This window comes from Hemiscyllium ocellatum, chromosome 5 (assembly GCF_020745735.1).
Source record: "Hemiscyllium ocellatum isolate sHemOce1 chromosome 5, sHemOce1.pat.X.cur, whole genome shotgun sequence".
Classification (NCBI taxonomy): Eukaryota; Metazoa; Chordata; class Chondrichthyes; order Orectolobiformes; family Hemiscylliidae; genus Hemiscyllium; species Hemiscyllium ocellatum.
In genome coordinates, this window is record NC_083405.1 from 99,309,971 (window position 1) to 99,327,538 (window position 17,568).

A 17,568-nucleotide genomic window follows, 5' to 3' on the forward strand; every position below is an offset into this window, starting at 1 on the left:
GAAAGATCAGCCGGAGGCCTCACAAACCCTGCTGTCTTCGCCCTATCGCCGTTTGTTTCATCAGCCTTTGATTCCTGGATGAGATGACTTAAACCTTCTCCAATGTTTCATATTTCAGTTCACATGGTACAGACTTGTCTAAATTAAGAACTCTGACTAATCAGATACTAATGGAAAACAATCTGCATCAATTGTTACGTAATAAATGGATATTAAACCATGAACAGTTTTTATCGCGTGATTTCATTTCAATAGCTCAGCGTGGCATCGGCATTTAGCTGATGTCTCCAGTATCCGCTCATCGAACCATAAATATTAACTTCCTTTCTCCGCACAGATACCGTTTGACATGTTGGGCTTGTCCAGTAACTTCTGGTTTTGCGTCTACAACACTTCCTTCCCGTTTTGAAAAACTGAGGTGAAAGTTTATGGAATCAGGTTTTGTTTTACCATGGTATCTCTCAGCATGACTCAGTGCAGGACAAATTGTATCGAGAAACTTCTCCGCCGGGCTTTTCGTAAACTTGGAATCCTCGTGAGTAAATATTCCTGGTGCTTCCTCACGATTCCTCTGATACTTTCTGCTGCTCTGGGTTCGGGTTTTTCTTCTTTACGGAGACATGAAAGCAATGACATAGAGGAGCAATTTACACCCATATACGGACCAGCAAAATCTGAGAGAGAGTTCATTACAAAACATTTTCCAACCACTGATTCTGAATTCTTCTCCAGTCAGAGACTTTACACAGAGGGGGTGTTTGCTTCTTTCATTGCTGTATCGAAAGATGACAATATCTTGACAGCTGCTGCATTTCAAGAGATTCTGTCACTTGATGCTGATGTAAAGCAGCTCAGCATCAACAATAGTCAAGGTGTCATGTACACCTATTCTTCTCTTTGTACACGGATGGCAAACTCGTGCTTCGGAAATGAAATTTTAAATATTATAAATCGCAGCCTAGCAACCAACACGAGGATTTCTTACCCTACGATGAATAAGACTTTTATTGGTTTGGCTGTTGGAGGTGTTGACCAAGATCAAAATTATATTAATAAAGCAAAGGCTATTAGACTGGTTTATTATCTACAAGAAGATAATGATGACATGAAAACCCTCAGTTTGCTGTGGCTGAAGAATTTCCTTCAGGTTTTTCCGAACAAACTGAAAGATCAGGAGAGTATTATGGTGAGTTTTTCATGAGCCTCTAATTCTGAAGCTAGTCAGTTTTCAGTCAATTATCTCAGATTATCTTCATCTGTGGTGGACTGCAGCCATGATCTCGTCTTGCCAGTTTCTATCGTATCAATTGTTATGTTAACTGCAACAAAAGTAACTTGAATTTATTTAATGTATAGTCAGCTGTCTTGGGAGCATCACATAAATATTGTCCAGCAAAAATGACATGAAGAAGATGACGAGTAATTGGGGGCTGATCAGGAACTCAATCAAAGGTAAATTTTGAGGAGTGTAATGAAAGGGGGAGAGGCGATGAGGTTTAGGAAGGGAAATCTAGAGCTTTTGAGCCTAGACAGCTGAAAAGGCCACCTACAATGCAGGAGCAATTTAATTCCGGGATGCTGAAGAAGCCAGAATTAGATGTGGGCAAATATTTGAGAGAATTGTAGAGGATGAGGTTGCAGAGCTGGAAGCAATAGATCATGGAGGGATTTAAAAATATGAAAATTTTTAAATATGAAAATTCTAAAACTGAGGACGTCTTCTGGTTCACTCCATTCACTGTTCAGAGGCATAGGCAGGAAATTCCGCAAGCCTTCAAAAGATCTCTAAAGGCATCTCCGGAGATAAGGTTTTAGCTATTGGATTTCCAAAACTGATTTCCCTGATTGGAGAGCTTCCTGTGAATGTGGATTCATCTCCAACTTTAGTACTATTGTCCCCATTGAAACCATTACTATGTCTGACCCCTAATATGGTGGTCATCTCAAATACAAACAAAATACTGTTGATGCTACAAATCTGAAACAAAAATAGAAAGTGTTGACACTCAGCAGGTTTGGCAGTATCTGTGGAGAGAGTAACGCATTTAGTCCAGTATGACCTTTTAGAACTGACCATGCTGGTCATGTCCAGCACTCATTGTCAAGGGATGTGAGTGAACATTTACGGCAAACAATGACTTAGCCATTCCTTATTATCAGATCTGCCTGGACCAGTGCTGTGTCTTCATCTGTAAAAATTGTTTATAATTGCATAATCTCTATAAAATGCAAAATTAATCTCCAGTTTATTATTTCCACTCCTTGCCACCTCCTTAACCCATTTTCCCATGCTGCCTCCATCCTAAAAGCAGCTCATTACCTTCTTAACCATTGAATTGCAATCATTCTATTCAGCTGCCTCTATCACTTCTCCACCCTTTTTTGCCTAGCCCACTAGTTTAAACATTTCCCCCATCCTCATCACTAAATTTATATATCTAGTTTCTCTGCCAACTGTCCCTTATCCCATGAGACCCTCACCATATTCCTACCAAACCTGTGATCCCCATGCTGATTAATATTGCCACCTGCTCCCTCTTACAAATACTGTCTCCGTCCTCTTCAGCTCTGATATCATTACTACCTTCCTCAAAAAGAAATCCCTTGGCCTCTCTGTCCTTAGTAGCTACCCTTCATCTCCAACTTCCTTTTTCTCTCCAATACTATAGAAGGAAAGTGGCCCTTATTAAATATACAAATTTCACTCTGTCGGTGGTCATAGTAAACTCTCCCTCCTTGCTGCCTTAACTTTGTCTTTAGTCTTTCGTAGAGTTAACCAATCAAGCAACCTGTAACACATTTCCCCTGTCATCCAACTGGAAGGATTATTCTTAGCTGAATCCAATGAGTGCTGGATACATTTAAATAAAAAACCTTTTAAAGGCAGTGGTGGTGCAGTGGTAATGGCCCTAGCTCTAAGACAGGAGGCCACAGGCTCAAGCCACATCAGTTACAGAGCTCTATACCAGCATCTGAACAGGTTGGTTAGAAGACATATTCCAATAAAGAATCTTGAGTATTATGGCAGACTAGTAGTGTCCCTATATTTATGCCAGAATGCCTCAGTTTATGTCAGATTACTTAGTGTGGAAACAGGCCCTTCGGCCCAACAAGTCCACACCGACCCGCCAAAGCGTGACCCATTCCCCTACATTTACCCCTTCACCTAACACCATGGGCAATTTAGCACGGCCAGTTCACCTAACCTGCACATTTTTGGACTGTGGGAGGAAACCAGAGCACCCGGAGGAAACCCATGCAGACACGGGGAGAATATACAAACTCCACACAGTCGCCTGAGGCGGGAATTGAACCCGGGTCTCTGGCGCTGTGAGGCAGCAGTGCTGACCACTGTGCCACCATGCCACCCAAAAATCTAATTTATGAACAAGGACTCCAAGATCCCTCTTTCTCCACACTGCCAAGAATCCTGCCTTTAACCTTGTATTCTGTGTACAAATTCAATCTTCCAAAGTGAATCACTTCACACCTTTCCAGGTTGAATTCCATCTGCCACTTATCAACCTAATTCTGCATTCTGTCAATGTATCGTTGCAACCTACATAGCCCTCCACAACTCCACCAACTTTTGTGTCATCAGCAAACTTACTAACTCACCTTTCCACTTCCTCCTCCAAGTCCTTTCTAAAAATCACAGAGCAGAGGTCCTAGAACTGATCCCTGTGGAACACCACTGGTCTCCAAGCTGAATACTTTCCATCTACCACCACCCTCTATCTTCTATGGGACAGCCAATTCTGTATTGAGCCAAATTTCCCTGTATCCCATGCCTCCTTACTTTCTGAACGAGCCTACTGTGAGGAACCTTATCAAACAACTTGCTAAAATCCATGTACAACACATCCACTGCTTTACCTGCAATGTATTTTGTCACATCCTCAAAGAATTCCATCAGGTTTGTGAGTCATGACCTGCCCCTCTCAAAGCACGCTGATTACCTCTAATCAAACTATGGTTTTCCAAGTAATTATAAATCCTGTCACTCAGAATCCTTTTCAACACTTTTGCCCATCACCAACGCAAGACTGACTTGTCTGAAATTCCCAGGATTATCCTTAATCCCTTCCTCGAACAAGGGAATAACATTTGCCACCCAACAATCATCTGACACTAATCCAGTGGACAGTGAGGACGCAAAAATCATCGCCAAAGGCGCAGTAACCTCTTCCCTCATGTCCTGCAGTAACCTAGAGTATATCCCGTCTGGCCCAGGGGATTTATCTATCCTTAGGATTTTCTGCTGCAGCACTGTCCTGATGCAATTGAGCAATATTTTGACCAGGATGATTAAAACTGGCTACTTATAAAGAGTCTTGAGGACTCTTTTATGGAAGAAGTGTAATGTCCCTACCATTGAGCCAGGAGGCTTGGGGTCAAGTCTGACCAATTCCAGAGGTGTGTCATAACACATCTGAACAGGTTGATGAAAAACATCAACCAAAAAGTATCTGAGGGTGTTCTGTGACACAATGTTAGCACCCCTACATTTGAGCCAGGAGTTCTGGGATCGTGTCTGACCTGCCAAAGAAATGTGGAATAAGGTGGTGTTTTATAACACATTCAAGCAGGTTGATTTAAAATATCTACCTCGTTCCTGGTGTTATTTTGATTTCATGGTAGTGTTCTTATCTAAGTAAGGAGACCTGGTTTCAGGTTTGATCTATTCCAGCAGTAGAGTCATATGGCATGAAAACAGACCCTTCTGTCCATTCTGATTGTTCTTGACACTCTTTTTTTAAAAAAAAATGATAATCAAACTCCCTTCAGCTGAACTATTTCCCCACTCCAATTACTTGAAAACACTCTGCAGCCCTAGTTTTGCAATTCTGCAGAACACTGATCCCAGCATTGTTGAAATGAAGCTGTCTTTCTCTGTACTGGTGCCAGTTCCCCATGAATTGGAACTCCTTTCTCCCACACCCTAACTTTGAGCCACACGTTAACCTCGCTATTCCAAAGAATGTGCAGGTTAGGTAAATTGGCCAAACTAAATTGCTCATAGTGTTCAGGGATGTGTAGGTTACGTACATTAATCAGGGGTATATGTAGAGTAATAGGATAGGGGAAATGGGTCTGGGTGGGTTACTCTTCGGATGGTCACTGGACTTGTTGGGCCTAATGACCTGTTTCCACGTTGGAGATTCTAGAGATTCTATTTATCCGATGCCAATTATCCTGAGATTGTTACCTTTGGGCTTCTTTACAGTTTAGTCCCCAAGTAATCCAGTACTTTCTTCCTAGTCCTACCTATGTCATTGGTGTCCACATCAAACACAACAAATCGATCCTTCCTGTTCCATTCTAAGTTCCTCCCAGCCTAAAGGGATGTCCTGAGTGTGGCTGCAGGTAGGCAATGCAGCCTTTGGGCCACTCTGTCTGTGCAACAGAGAAAGGTATCTATTCCCCAAACTATGCCATGCATTATTATCTCTAAATTTCTCTTTACTTCCCCAACTTGAATGGCACTCTGAACCACAGTGCTGAGGTTAATTTACTCATTCTGCCTCCTGCCTGTGCCTTTGACCACACAAGGATCTATCAAAGAAAGGCACTGACTGAGGCTCCTCCAAAGCTAAATTATGGATCCATATTGCCACCTCATCCACAGTGACACCCTACTGTCCCTAACCATGCAGCAAATCTAATATAATTAATCTAAGTGGTGTGACTGCCTCCTGCAACAGTGACTAGGTTTTTTTCCCACTCCCTGATATGTCAGTATCTGCAGCTCCAACTTCAGCTCATTAGCCCTGAGTCGATGTACTGGAGCAGCCGATATTTGTGCAGATGTGGTCACCATGGATTGCTCCAGCATCTACCAGCTCCCACATACCACAGCTGCTCAGGATGTTGCTTTCTAAAATAACATGATAGTATTCTGACAATTAATAACTTTTACTCCTGATTTACAGGTTTCCTATTTCACATCAATGTCAAGACAAGAAGAATTTGAAGGGACTTCTAAGAAAATTATTCCTTTGTTCTCTGTCACGTATTTCCTTTCAATATTCTTTTCTATTCTATCATGTATGAGGTAAAATTTATTTTTTTTCACAATTATTTAAGACATGCTTTCATAGAGTACATTATAGAAAAATCTGTTGTGTTATATAATATTATTAAATTTACTTTCAGGTTGGACTGTGTGAGGAATAAGTTCTGGATCGCTGCTTTGGGAGTTATATCGGCTGGATTAGCTGTACTGTCAGGATTTGGACTGCTGTTACACTGTGGGATTAAATTTGCTATCAATACTGCCAATGCACCTTTTCTGATTCTAGGTCAGTAATAGTTAATTTACAATTGCAAGTATGATCAAATTTCAAATGATTTTACATAGAACCATAGGAACATAGGAGTAGGCCATTCAGCCCCTCGAGACTGTACCATCATTCTGTGGCCTAATTTCATAGACATCTTTTTCTTTCTTATGCCTTAATATCTTTGCTAATCAAAATATTATCTATCTCAGATTTAAAACTTAACAAATGCCATTTGTGAAATAGAGTTCCAAAAATCTACCACTCTTTGCGTATAGAAGTGATTCCTGACCATCTCTCCTGAATGGTCTGACTCCAATTCTCAGACTGTGTTCCTCCTCCTAGAATCTTCAACCAGTAGAAATAGTTCATCTTTATCTAACATATTGAAGAGTTCAATCAGATCACCCTTTAACTTTCTAAATTCTAGAAGAAACAGGCCTAATTTATGTGATGTCTTCTCATAAATTAATCCTGACATACAAGAATAAAACCTACATTGTACCTCCTTGAAGGCCAGTATATCCTTCCTGATGTGTGGTGCCCAGATCCTACTGTACTCCATATGGGGTCTAACCATGGTTTTGTATAATTGCAACATAATGTCTGCATCCTTGTACCCCAGTCCAATGTAGGATAGAAGCGGTGAAATATTTCAGTGAGAAATGAGAGATTGGTCAGCAGAGATAGAGAGATTTGAGAGGTAGGAAAGATGGAATACACAACGGTGCATGTAATGAGGTCAGCCGGTTGGATCTCATAGAATGTGAGTATATCTGTCAGCCAGGGCACCCCGATTGGGGCTGCTAATCTGGTCCAATCAGGGAGGCCTGGCTGATAGATATAAACCCAGTAGTGTCAAAGGTTCGGTTCACTGTGGTAGCTGAACCAGTATCAAGTACAGTGCACACTAAACATATAGTGACAGGATAAAAACAATGACTGCAGATGCTGGAAACCAGATTCTGGACTGGTGCTGGAAGAGCAAAGCAGTTCAGGCAGCATCCAAAGTGCAGCGCAATCGACGTTTTGGGCAAAAGCCCTTCATCATCCCTCCAGCTGACAAAGAGGGATAATGGTTAAGTACTCAAATTGGCAGGATGTGACCAGTGGACACATACAAAGGTCTGTGTTAGGGCCTTGATTATTCATCAACAGTAATTGTTTATCAGTTTATTTTGTTTATTTATTTAATTCATGGGACACAGACATTGGCAGGGCCAGTATTTTTTGCCAATCCCTAATTTATCAAGAGAGCAGTTAAGAATCAATGACATTGTTGGGGTATGAAGTCACATGTAGTCCAGACTAGGTAATGATGGCAGTTTCCTTCCCTAAAGGACATGAGTGAATCAGAAGGGCTTTTCTGACTACTGGCAACACTTTCATGGTCATTATTAGACTCTTAACTCCAGAGAGTGGCAACTCTGTACAACACTTTTCTCTGTATGTTGTAAAACAATACATATGACAATAAATAAATCAAATCAAATATTCTTCATTCTTCCAGGACCTTGCCTGTGGCTAAAGAGGATGCAAAGATCTTCTCAAGGCACCAGCAATGTCCTCCCTTGCCTCCCCTTATAACCTGGGAAAGATTCCATCAAGCCCTGGGAACTTATTTACTTTAATCTTTTTAAGACATCAAAAACCATTGCCTTCATAATATCAGCATACCTTTCTCTAAACGTATTATCATCCATTGATTTTAAAATTTTCACCTTTTTTTTGTTCCTATTGTCATCTGACTATGGAGTTATCTTTAAAAGCCAAGAATGACAATATAGCATATGACCCAATAAAGGTCTCAGTCTCCATCTTACTGTGACTAAATGAAGCTAAGGGAAATATGCAACCGCTTCGACCATAATTGTTCAGGACTGGTCCAGACCTCGCACTGGTTGTGATGGTAATGATCCATCGTCAACAATAACAAATTCAACAGTTTCATCCTCTTACAGAAGAAATTCCTCCTCATTTCTGTTTAAACATTATGACGACTTATTCTGAGATTATATCCAGTGGTCCCACACTCTCCTACTGGTGTATGTAACATGTTTGGGTAAAAAGGCCAGTCTGGGCAGGTTTTCACTGGAATTAAGAAAAATGAGGGAGCAACTTAAAATTCTGAATTTCTTGACAACGCAGGCATGGAAACGACCTTTCCTCCTGAGGGTCAGTTCTGGCATTAAAAGTACAGTTCTGAAATTAGGAATTGTCCATTGAGGATAGAGATGAGGAGAATTTCATTTCTCTCAGAATATCACACAACTTTGTAACTCTTTGCCTCAGAAAGCAATTGAGGCTTGGTCATTATTTTATTTTACTGTAGAGGTGGATAGATTATTTTTAGGCAAGGGTTACTTGTGGCAGATGGGAACATGCAATTTGAAACACAATCAGATCAGTCATGATCTCATTGAATGGTAGACTAGGTTCAAGGGACTGAATGGCCTACTTCTACACCTATTTTGCATGTTTGTATACTCACACATTGGCACATTGGGTTATTTCTGTATCCAGATTGAAATATAAATATCATGGAGGGACAAGTAATGTTGAGGAAGCAGGGAGGCGACAGAAGAAATTTGGACCTGGCTTGGGAGGGTGGGCAAAGAAGTGACAAATGGAATACAATATAGGAAAATTTGAGATTGTGCACTTGAAGAATAGAGGTGCAGACAATTTTCTAAATGGAGAAAGGCTTTGAAAATCTGAAGCACAAATGGACATGGGAGTTCCAATTCAGGATTTTCTTAAGTCATGGAGATATACAACATGGAGACAGATGGTTTGGCCTAACTCCTCCATTGTGACATAATTTCCTAAATTGAACTAGTTCCATTTGCCCATATTTGGCCCATATCCTTATGAAGCTTTCCTATCCATGTACCTGTCCAAATGTCTTTTAAATGTTGTAAATGTACACGCTTCTACCACTTTCTCTGGATGATCGTTCCATATACGCGCCACCTTCCATGTGGAAAAGTTGCCCCTTTTAAATCTTCACCCAAAACCTATGCCATTTAGTTTTAGACTCCCTTACCATGGCAAAACAACCTTGGCTATTTTTAAACCTCTAAAAGGTCACCCCTCAGCCTCCAATGCTCCAAGGAAAAAAAAAGGCCCAGCCTATCCAGCCTCTCCATATAACTCAAGACTTTCAATCTTGGTAATATCCTTGTAAATTTTTTCTGAACTCTTTCCAGTTTAATTACATCCTTCCTATTGAAGGGTGACCAGAAATATACACTGTACTCCAAATTTGAACTTACCAATGATGTGTACAGTTGTAACATAATGTCCCAACTCCTGTACACAATATTCTGATCAACGAAAGCAAGTGTGCCAAATGCCGCCTTCTCCACCCTATCTACCCATGACACCGCTTTCAAGGACAATAGACAATAGGTGCAGGAGTAGGCTATTCTGTCTTTCGAGACTGCACCACCATTCATTATGATCATGGCTGATCATCCTCCATCAGTATCCTGTTCCTGCCTTATCTCCATAACGCTTGATATCCTTGAGAGCTCTATCCAACTCTTTCTTCAACGAATCCAGAGACAGGGCCTCCACTGCTTTTTGGGGCAGAGCATTCCACACACCCACCACACTCTGGATGAAGAAGTTTCTCCTCATCTCTGTCCTAAATGGTCTACCCTGTATTTTTAAGTTGTGTCCTCTGGTTCAGCACTCGCCCATCAGCGGAAACATGTTTCCTGCCTCCAGAGTGTCCAATCCTTTAATAATTTTACACGTCTCAATCAGATCCCCTCTCAGTCTTCTAAACTCAAGGGTATACAAGCCCAGTCGCTCCAATCTTTCAACATAAGGGAGTCCCGCCATTCCAGGAATTGGCCTCCTGAACCTATGCTGCACTCCCTCAATAGCCAGAATGTCTTTCCTCAAATTTGGAGACCAGAACTGTACACAGTATTCCAGGTGCAGTCTCACCAGGGTCCTGTACAGCTGCAGAAGAACCTCTTTGCTTCTGTATTCAAACCCTCTTGTTATGAAGGCCAGCATGCTATTAACTTTCTTCAGTACCTGCATGCTTGTCTTCATTGACTGGTGTACAAGAACACCCAGATCTTTGTACTGCCCCTTTACCTAACCTGACTCCATTTAGGTAGTAATCTGCCTTCCTGTTCTTGCCACCTCATGTGCCTGCACCTCTAGGTCTCTCTGTTTGACAATACTCCCCTGGGCTTTACCATTAACTAAGTCTCCTTCAAATCCTTCCACTTTTTCCAGACCAAAGGGGTAGCCATGGGCACCCATATGGACCCAAGTTTTCCCTGTCTCTTTGTCGGCTACGTAGAACAGTCCATCTTCTGTAGTTACACCGGCACCACCCCCCACCTCTTCTTCCGCTACATTGATGACTGCATTGCCGCCACCTTGTGCTCAACTTCACCAACACATTCCATCCCAACCTTAAATTCATCTGGACCATCTCTGACGCCTCCCTCCCCTTCCTGGACCTCTCCATCTCCATTAATGACAACCGACTTGACACTGATATTTTTTACAAACCCACCAACTCCCACAGCTACCTGGATTACACTTCTTCCCACCCTACCTCCTGCAAAAATGCCATCTCGTATTCCCAATTCCTCCGCCTCTACTATATCTGCTCCCAGGAGGACCAGTTCCACCACAGAACAAACCAGATGGCCTCCTTCATTAGAGGCCGCAATTTCCCTTCTCATGTGGTTGAAGTTGCCCTCCAATGCATCTCATCCACATCCCGTACCTCCGCCCTCAGACCCCACCCCTCCAACCGAAACAAGGACAGAACATCCCTGGTGCTCACCTTCACCCTACCAACCTTCGCATAAACCAAATCATCCGCTGACATTTCCGCCACCTCCAAACGGATACCACCACCAGGGATATATTTCCCTCCCCACCCCTTTCCGCCTTCCGCAAAGACCGTTCCCTCCGTGACTACCTGGTCAGGTCCACGTCCCCCAACAACCCATCCTCCCATCCTGGCACCTTCCCCTGTCACCGCAGGAATTGCAAAACCTGCACCCTCACCTCCATCCAAGGCCCCAAAGGAGCCTTCCACATCCATCAAAGTTTCATCTGCACATCCACCAATGTCATTTATTGTATCCATTGCTCCCGATGCGGTCTCCTCTACATTGGGGAGACTGGACACCTTCTAGCAGAGCGCTTTAGGGAACATCTTCAGGACGCCCTCCGCCACCACCCTGTGGCCCAACATTTCAACTCTTTCCTCCCCCTGTCCAGAACATGGAGGTCCTGGGCCTCCTTCACCTCCGCTCCCTCACCACCCGACACCTGGAGGAAGAATGCCTCATCTTCCGCCTCGGAACACTTCAACCCCAGGGCATCAATGTGTACTTCAGTTTCCTCATTTCCCCTCCCCCCACCTTGCCCCATTTCCAACCTTCCAGCTCAGCTCTGTCCCCATGACCTGTCCTACCAGCCAATCTCCCTTCACACCTATTCGCTCCACCCTCCCCTCTGACCTATTACTTCCATTCCCACCCCCATTCACCTATTGTACTCTTTGCTACCTTCTCCCCAGCCCCACCCCCCATTTATCTCTCCACCCTGGAGGCTTTCTGCCTCTATTCCTGATGAACATTGATTTTCCTGCTCCTTAGATACTGCCTGACCTGCTGTGCTTTTCCAGCACCACTCTGATCTAAACTCTGGTTTCCAGCAATTGCCGTCCTCCCTTTTGCCTAAGTCCTGCCTTAGTTTGTCTTACCAGAATGCAACATCCTGCATTTAAGATCCATCTGCCATTCCTCAACCAACTGGTCTAGTTGATAACAATTTTATTGTACTCTTAGATAACCTTCTTTGCTATGCACTATACCACTAATTTTGTTTTCATCTGATAACTTACAAACCATGGGCTGAGTGTGGTGCTGGAAAAGCACGGCAGGTCAGGCAGCATCTGAGGAGCACAAGAATCGATTTTTCGGGTATAAGCCCTTCATCAGGAAGTCCTCACTTTCTCCTAACTTACACACCATGTCTCCTTTTATTCTCCTATAAATAGTTTTTATAAATGACAAAACACAGTAGACCAAGCACAGATCCTTGCAGCATACCGCTGGTCACTCGCCTCCATCATCTCTTTAAAAAAACTCAATCAAGTTTGGCAGGCATGATTTGTCATGCATAAAGTCATGCTGACTATCCTGAATCAGTCCATGCTTTTCCAAATGCATGTTGTTCCTGTCTCTCAAACCCCATTCAACCACTGACACAAAGCAGAAATTGCTGGAAAAAGTCAGCAGGTTTGGTAGCATTTGTGGAGAGAAATCAGAGTTAGTGTTTTAGGTCCAATGACCTTTCTTCACAACTAATTGTAACCAGATAAAGGTTGGTTTTGTTTAGAAGATGGAGTGGCGGGGTGGGGGTGGGAAGTGGAATAGAGAGTACTCGATAGATGGAGATAGAGCCCAACAAGAGAGACTGATAGTTGGACAGACAGAGGTGGATAATAATCAGCCTTGAAGAATAGAGAGCTGCTAACAGGGTCTATTCACAGCTAGTCATGTGATAACAAGGCCTGGTGTTTGGGGGTTGGGGTAAGGCCATGAGAAAAGGTGCCTCAAGCCCTAAAATGGTTCAGTCTAGAAGGTTGTAGAGTACCCAAGTGGAAAATGAGATGCCGTTTTGCAACTTGCACTGCACCTTGCTGGAGCACTGCAGTAAGTCTGAGACAGAGATATTGGCCGGGGAACAGTAGGTTTGTTGAAGTGACAGACAATTGGAAACCCAGGACTTTTTTTTTGCAGACAGCATGTAGGTACTCTGTGAAGCAGTCACTTAGTTTGAAGAAATCCTTCCTCATCTCAGTTCTGAAATCAGAGGGTGGTGAACCTATGGAACTCATTGCTGCAGAAAGCAGGCATAGATAGATAGATCCTTGATTGTTAAAGGGATCAAGAGTCTTAGGGAAGAAGGCAGGAGAATGGGATTGAGAAATATATCAGTCATGAATGGATGGTGGAGCAGAATTGATGGGCCAAATGGCCTAAATCTGTTCCTATATCTTTGTGTCTATTTTCTTCAGCTGGGTTTTTTAGACCCCATGCCTTTCCCACATGATGCACACATGTAAAAGAATGCTTGTGGTTGCTGTGGATCTGTGTTTTATTGTAGTAAAATATCTTTCAATAATTGCTTAGCCATCCTGCAAACGGCTACCTCTTTTTCTCTTCTGATTTCCACTTTGAAAAGTTCTTTCCTTCCAAAGGCCTCTATCTAACTCTAGTATCTTTTTTCAAACATCCTTTGTTTATAAGTAAACTAGAAGTAAAAAAATGCCACGAATACATTTCAACCAAATACTAAGAGGAGAAGATAATGTTTCCAATGCTTTACTAGTTTCTAGAATATGAATTCATTTATAAAAGAAAAGCATTTTCAAATTTGTCTTTACTATTGTCATGGTCAAAGTGTTTAAATAGACCATGTGATTCTCAGAGGTCAAGGGAAAGGTGGTCCAGCAACAATCAAAAAGCTTGGCACCATCCAGATACAGCAGGCCAGTTGATGGTTACCCCAAGTGCCACTTTCAACATTCACTCCCTTCACCACTAATACTTAGTGCACACTGCTGTCATTATCTACAAAATGCACTGCAGTAACTCACCAAGGTACTTCTGACTGTACCTTCCAAAACCACAACCTCCACCATCCAGAAAGACAAGGGCAGCCAATGGGATCACTGTCATCTATAAGCTTCCCTTAAGTCATGCAACATCCTGATATGAAATTCTCACTGTTCCTTCACCGTCACTGGGTCAAAATCCTGGAACTCACTACTTTTACACCATTTTGTCTGTCTCTCAGAACTTACAAAGCAGCGTAGTGAAACCCTGTGAGATGATCTTTTTGAGAGCCAGCACATATTTGACGGTCCAAAAGGTTGTCTTCTATTCTGTAGCTATTCCATTATTCAATGTTGCAGTTCTGTCTGCCTGGTTTAAACATAAATGTCTGTCATGATCTTTTAGAAGGATGAAAGTCTGGCCATTGATACCAGTTGTTGAAACTCTCAAGTCTGGAATGAATTATGTTGTACTATGTCCCTGCTCTATATTTATTATGCCATCAGGCAGGCTTGCAGAAGCCAAAGTTGAGCAGATGTTTCTCTGATTTGAACTGTAAAGATAATGTCACTACAGACCCAGGGGATTCAACCATTAGAGAGAAACAACTGGTGGTAAGTGTCACCATGCTTCAGGTGAAGGGTGAGGTTGAGAAGGCAGGATCTTTCTGATAATGTCAGCAGATACAGGAGTTGACCCTTTACAGTTGGTTTCACTGCCCATCTGTCCAGCCAACTGAGCCAACCAATTATACCTAACTCCTATATGGGGCAAACTATAATTGTAATGCAATACTTGTAAATTAACAATTCCAAAATGTTAATTTACGAGTATTGAGGGTGAGGGCTTATTGGTGCTATAGACTATTAATTGAGAGTCCCAGGTAGTATTCGAGGGATTAGTGTTTGAATTAGTGCCATTGAAAATTTGAAAACAATCTGGAAGTAAGAGTCTAACAATGATCTAATGATGAAACCCATTGTAAGTTGTTGGAAAAACCATCTGGTTCACAAATATTTTCTGGGGAAAGAAGCTGCTACCCTTTTCTGTTCTAACTCTATATGAAACTTCAGACCCACAGCAGTGGGGGGTGAGGGGTGTGACTCTCCACTGCTTTCTGGGCACTTAGGGATAGGCAAAATGGTGCTCGAGCCAGCAACACCCACATTCTGTGAATGATTAAAAAACAATTACAAAATGCTAATTTACAAGTTCAGCTGGTAATAGGGAAGGCAAATGGAAAATTTACCTTCATTTCAAAGGGAATAAAGTATAAAAGTAGCTCTAAAACTAGAAAATGATGCCCATATCCCATGAAATCAATAAAAAAAATTGATAAATAAGCATTGATTTCTCATCAGGCACCATTCAGGTGAGAATGTTAAATTTTAATCACTTATGTTTGCAGTTATTTATTGATTAATTTCTGCTGCACTTCTCTCATTACTCTAGGTATTGGTATAGATGATATGTTTGTCATGCTCGCCAGTTGGCAAATGACCAAGGTCACAGATGAAGTTGAAGATCGCCTTGCTGATACATACGCTGAAGCAGCCATCTCTATTACAATCACCACTCTAACTGATGTTTTGGCCTTTTATATCGGCATTATGACACCTTTTCGATCTGTCCAATCATTCTGTGTTTACACAGGCACAACAGTTCTGTTTTGCTTCATTTATAACATTACTTTTTTTGGAGCTGTTCTTGCATTGAACGGGAGAAGAGAAGCCAGCAACAGGCATTGGTTGACATTCAGAAAAGTCAAAAGTGATCAGGAACCAGAAGACTCTAAATGCTATTCAATGTGTTGTGTGGGTGGAGCTTATAATAGTGAGACTGGTGCAGAACTAGAACATCCAATTTATTTCATCTTTAAGAAATATTATGGTCCATGGCTCACAAACATTTGGACCAAGGCACTTGTGGTTGTCCTATATATTGGTTATTTGGCTGTCAGTATTTATGGTTGTATAAATATCAAAGAGGGAATTGATCTCAGAAATCTGGCCTTTGATGGTTCCTATGTGATTAAATTCTATGACGATCAAAGTGATTTTTTCTCAACATATGGACCACGCGTTATGGTTGCTGTCACTGAACCCGTGGAATATTGGAATTCCACTGTTCAGGATGAAATTGAAACCTGCATGGGCAGATTGGAAAACAACTCCTATGTAGATCCTGAATTGTCAGAATCCTGGCTTCGTGTGTACATTGCCATATCTAAACAGATGTTAGTAGACATTCAGGAAAAAAATGCATTCTTGGGAAATTTATCTACATTGTTTCACATTGTTCCTGTATTTGAACTTGACACTAGGTTTTCAGAAAGTAAGCAAAGAATTGATGCTTCTCGCTTTTTCATTCAGACCACTAATGTCAATACTCCAGTCGCTGAGAAAAACATGCTGATTGAATTAAGGAAGCTGGCACAGGAATGTCAAATCCCTTTGCTGGTGTATCATCCTGCATTTATCTATTTTGATCAATATCTTGTTATTGTATCCAACACGATACAGAATGTAGTTGTTGCTGCTGCTGTAATGCTGATCATTGCGCTATTGTTAATACCTAATCCAATCTGCTCTATATGGGTAACATTTTCTACTGCATCAGTTTTAGTGGCTGTGGCTGGTTTTATGACTTTCTGGGGTGTCAATTTAGATTCGATATCAATGATTAATCTGGTCATTTGTATTGGTTTTTCTGTGGACTTTTCAGCTCACATTTCATATGCTTTTGTGTCTAGTGACAGAGAAACTGCAAATGAACGAAGTATTGATGCATTATACAGCCTTGGATATCCCATCATCCAAGGGGCCCTTTCGACCATACTGGGTGTAGTTGTGCTGGCTGCTGCAGCAAGTTACATATTTAGGACGTTTTTTAAAATCATGTTTCTTGTCATAACGTTTGGGGCTGTTCATGGCCTTGTACTTCTGCCTGTGTTCCTGACATTTAGTGCAAGCCGCAGAAAATCAAACAGTGCAAAATCAGATAAGGCAATGAATCTGTCAAAAATCCATGTCCACTCTGATGAGGCATTGGAACAAAAGATGAGAAGTGATTCAAATGCAGTTTTATAAAGGGACCCAGCAGGTCAGAGTTAGGTATCACTGATTGAAATATTTTAGGAGGTCAAGGTCTTGATTATCCCAGTTTCTCCAAACTGAACATTCCCAACATCCATATCCATATCTAAACCTGGAAACAAAAGAGCTATGCAACTAATTAACTTGTTTACATCTGTTTTACTTTTATAGTGTCCCAGTTTTTTTTTAAGTGCAATTGTACCAAAAAATAAAACACCTTACCTCACAAATGATGTATACAGTTATTTGTTATCTACCTGTACATATTTCAAAGTTTTTAAATGTTATATTCTATAATTATAGGAGCAGAATTAGGCCAGTCAGCCCATTGAATGGTGGAGCAGACTCCATCATAGCTGATACGTTTCTGAACCACCTTCTCCTGCCCTCTCCTCGTAACCCTTGGTCACCTCTATGAATCAAAAGCCTATCTATCTGTCTGAAATGCAGTCAATGGCTTGGCCTCTAAAGCCTTCTGTGGCAATGAGTTCCACAGATTCACCACACTCCATTTCATCTCCGTTCTAAAGGAACAATGTAGGAGCATAGAAATTAGGAGCAGACAATTCAGCCCTTCCAGTC

At 41.8% G+C, this 17,568-nt stretch overlaps 1 protein-coding gene across 1 annotated transcript; it reads left to right on the forward strand.

Moving 5' to 3' along the window:
* The first annotated feature begins 275 nt into the window (after positions 1–275).
* On the forward strand, positions 276–17,216 carry LOC132816127 (patched domain-containing protein 3-like). The gene is made up of 4 exons (XM_060825589.1): positions 276–1,186; positions 5,934–6,055; positions 6,157–6,302; positions 15,344–17,216. The coding sequence occupies exons 1-4, from the start codon at positions 452–454 to the stop codon at positions 16,978–16,980; spliced, it is 2,640 nt and encodes an 879-aa protein (XP_060681572.1). The 5' UTR covers positions 276–451; the 3' UTR covers positions 16,981–17,216.
* The last annotated feature ends 352 nt before the right edge of the window (positions 17,217–17,568 follow it).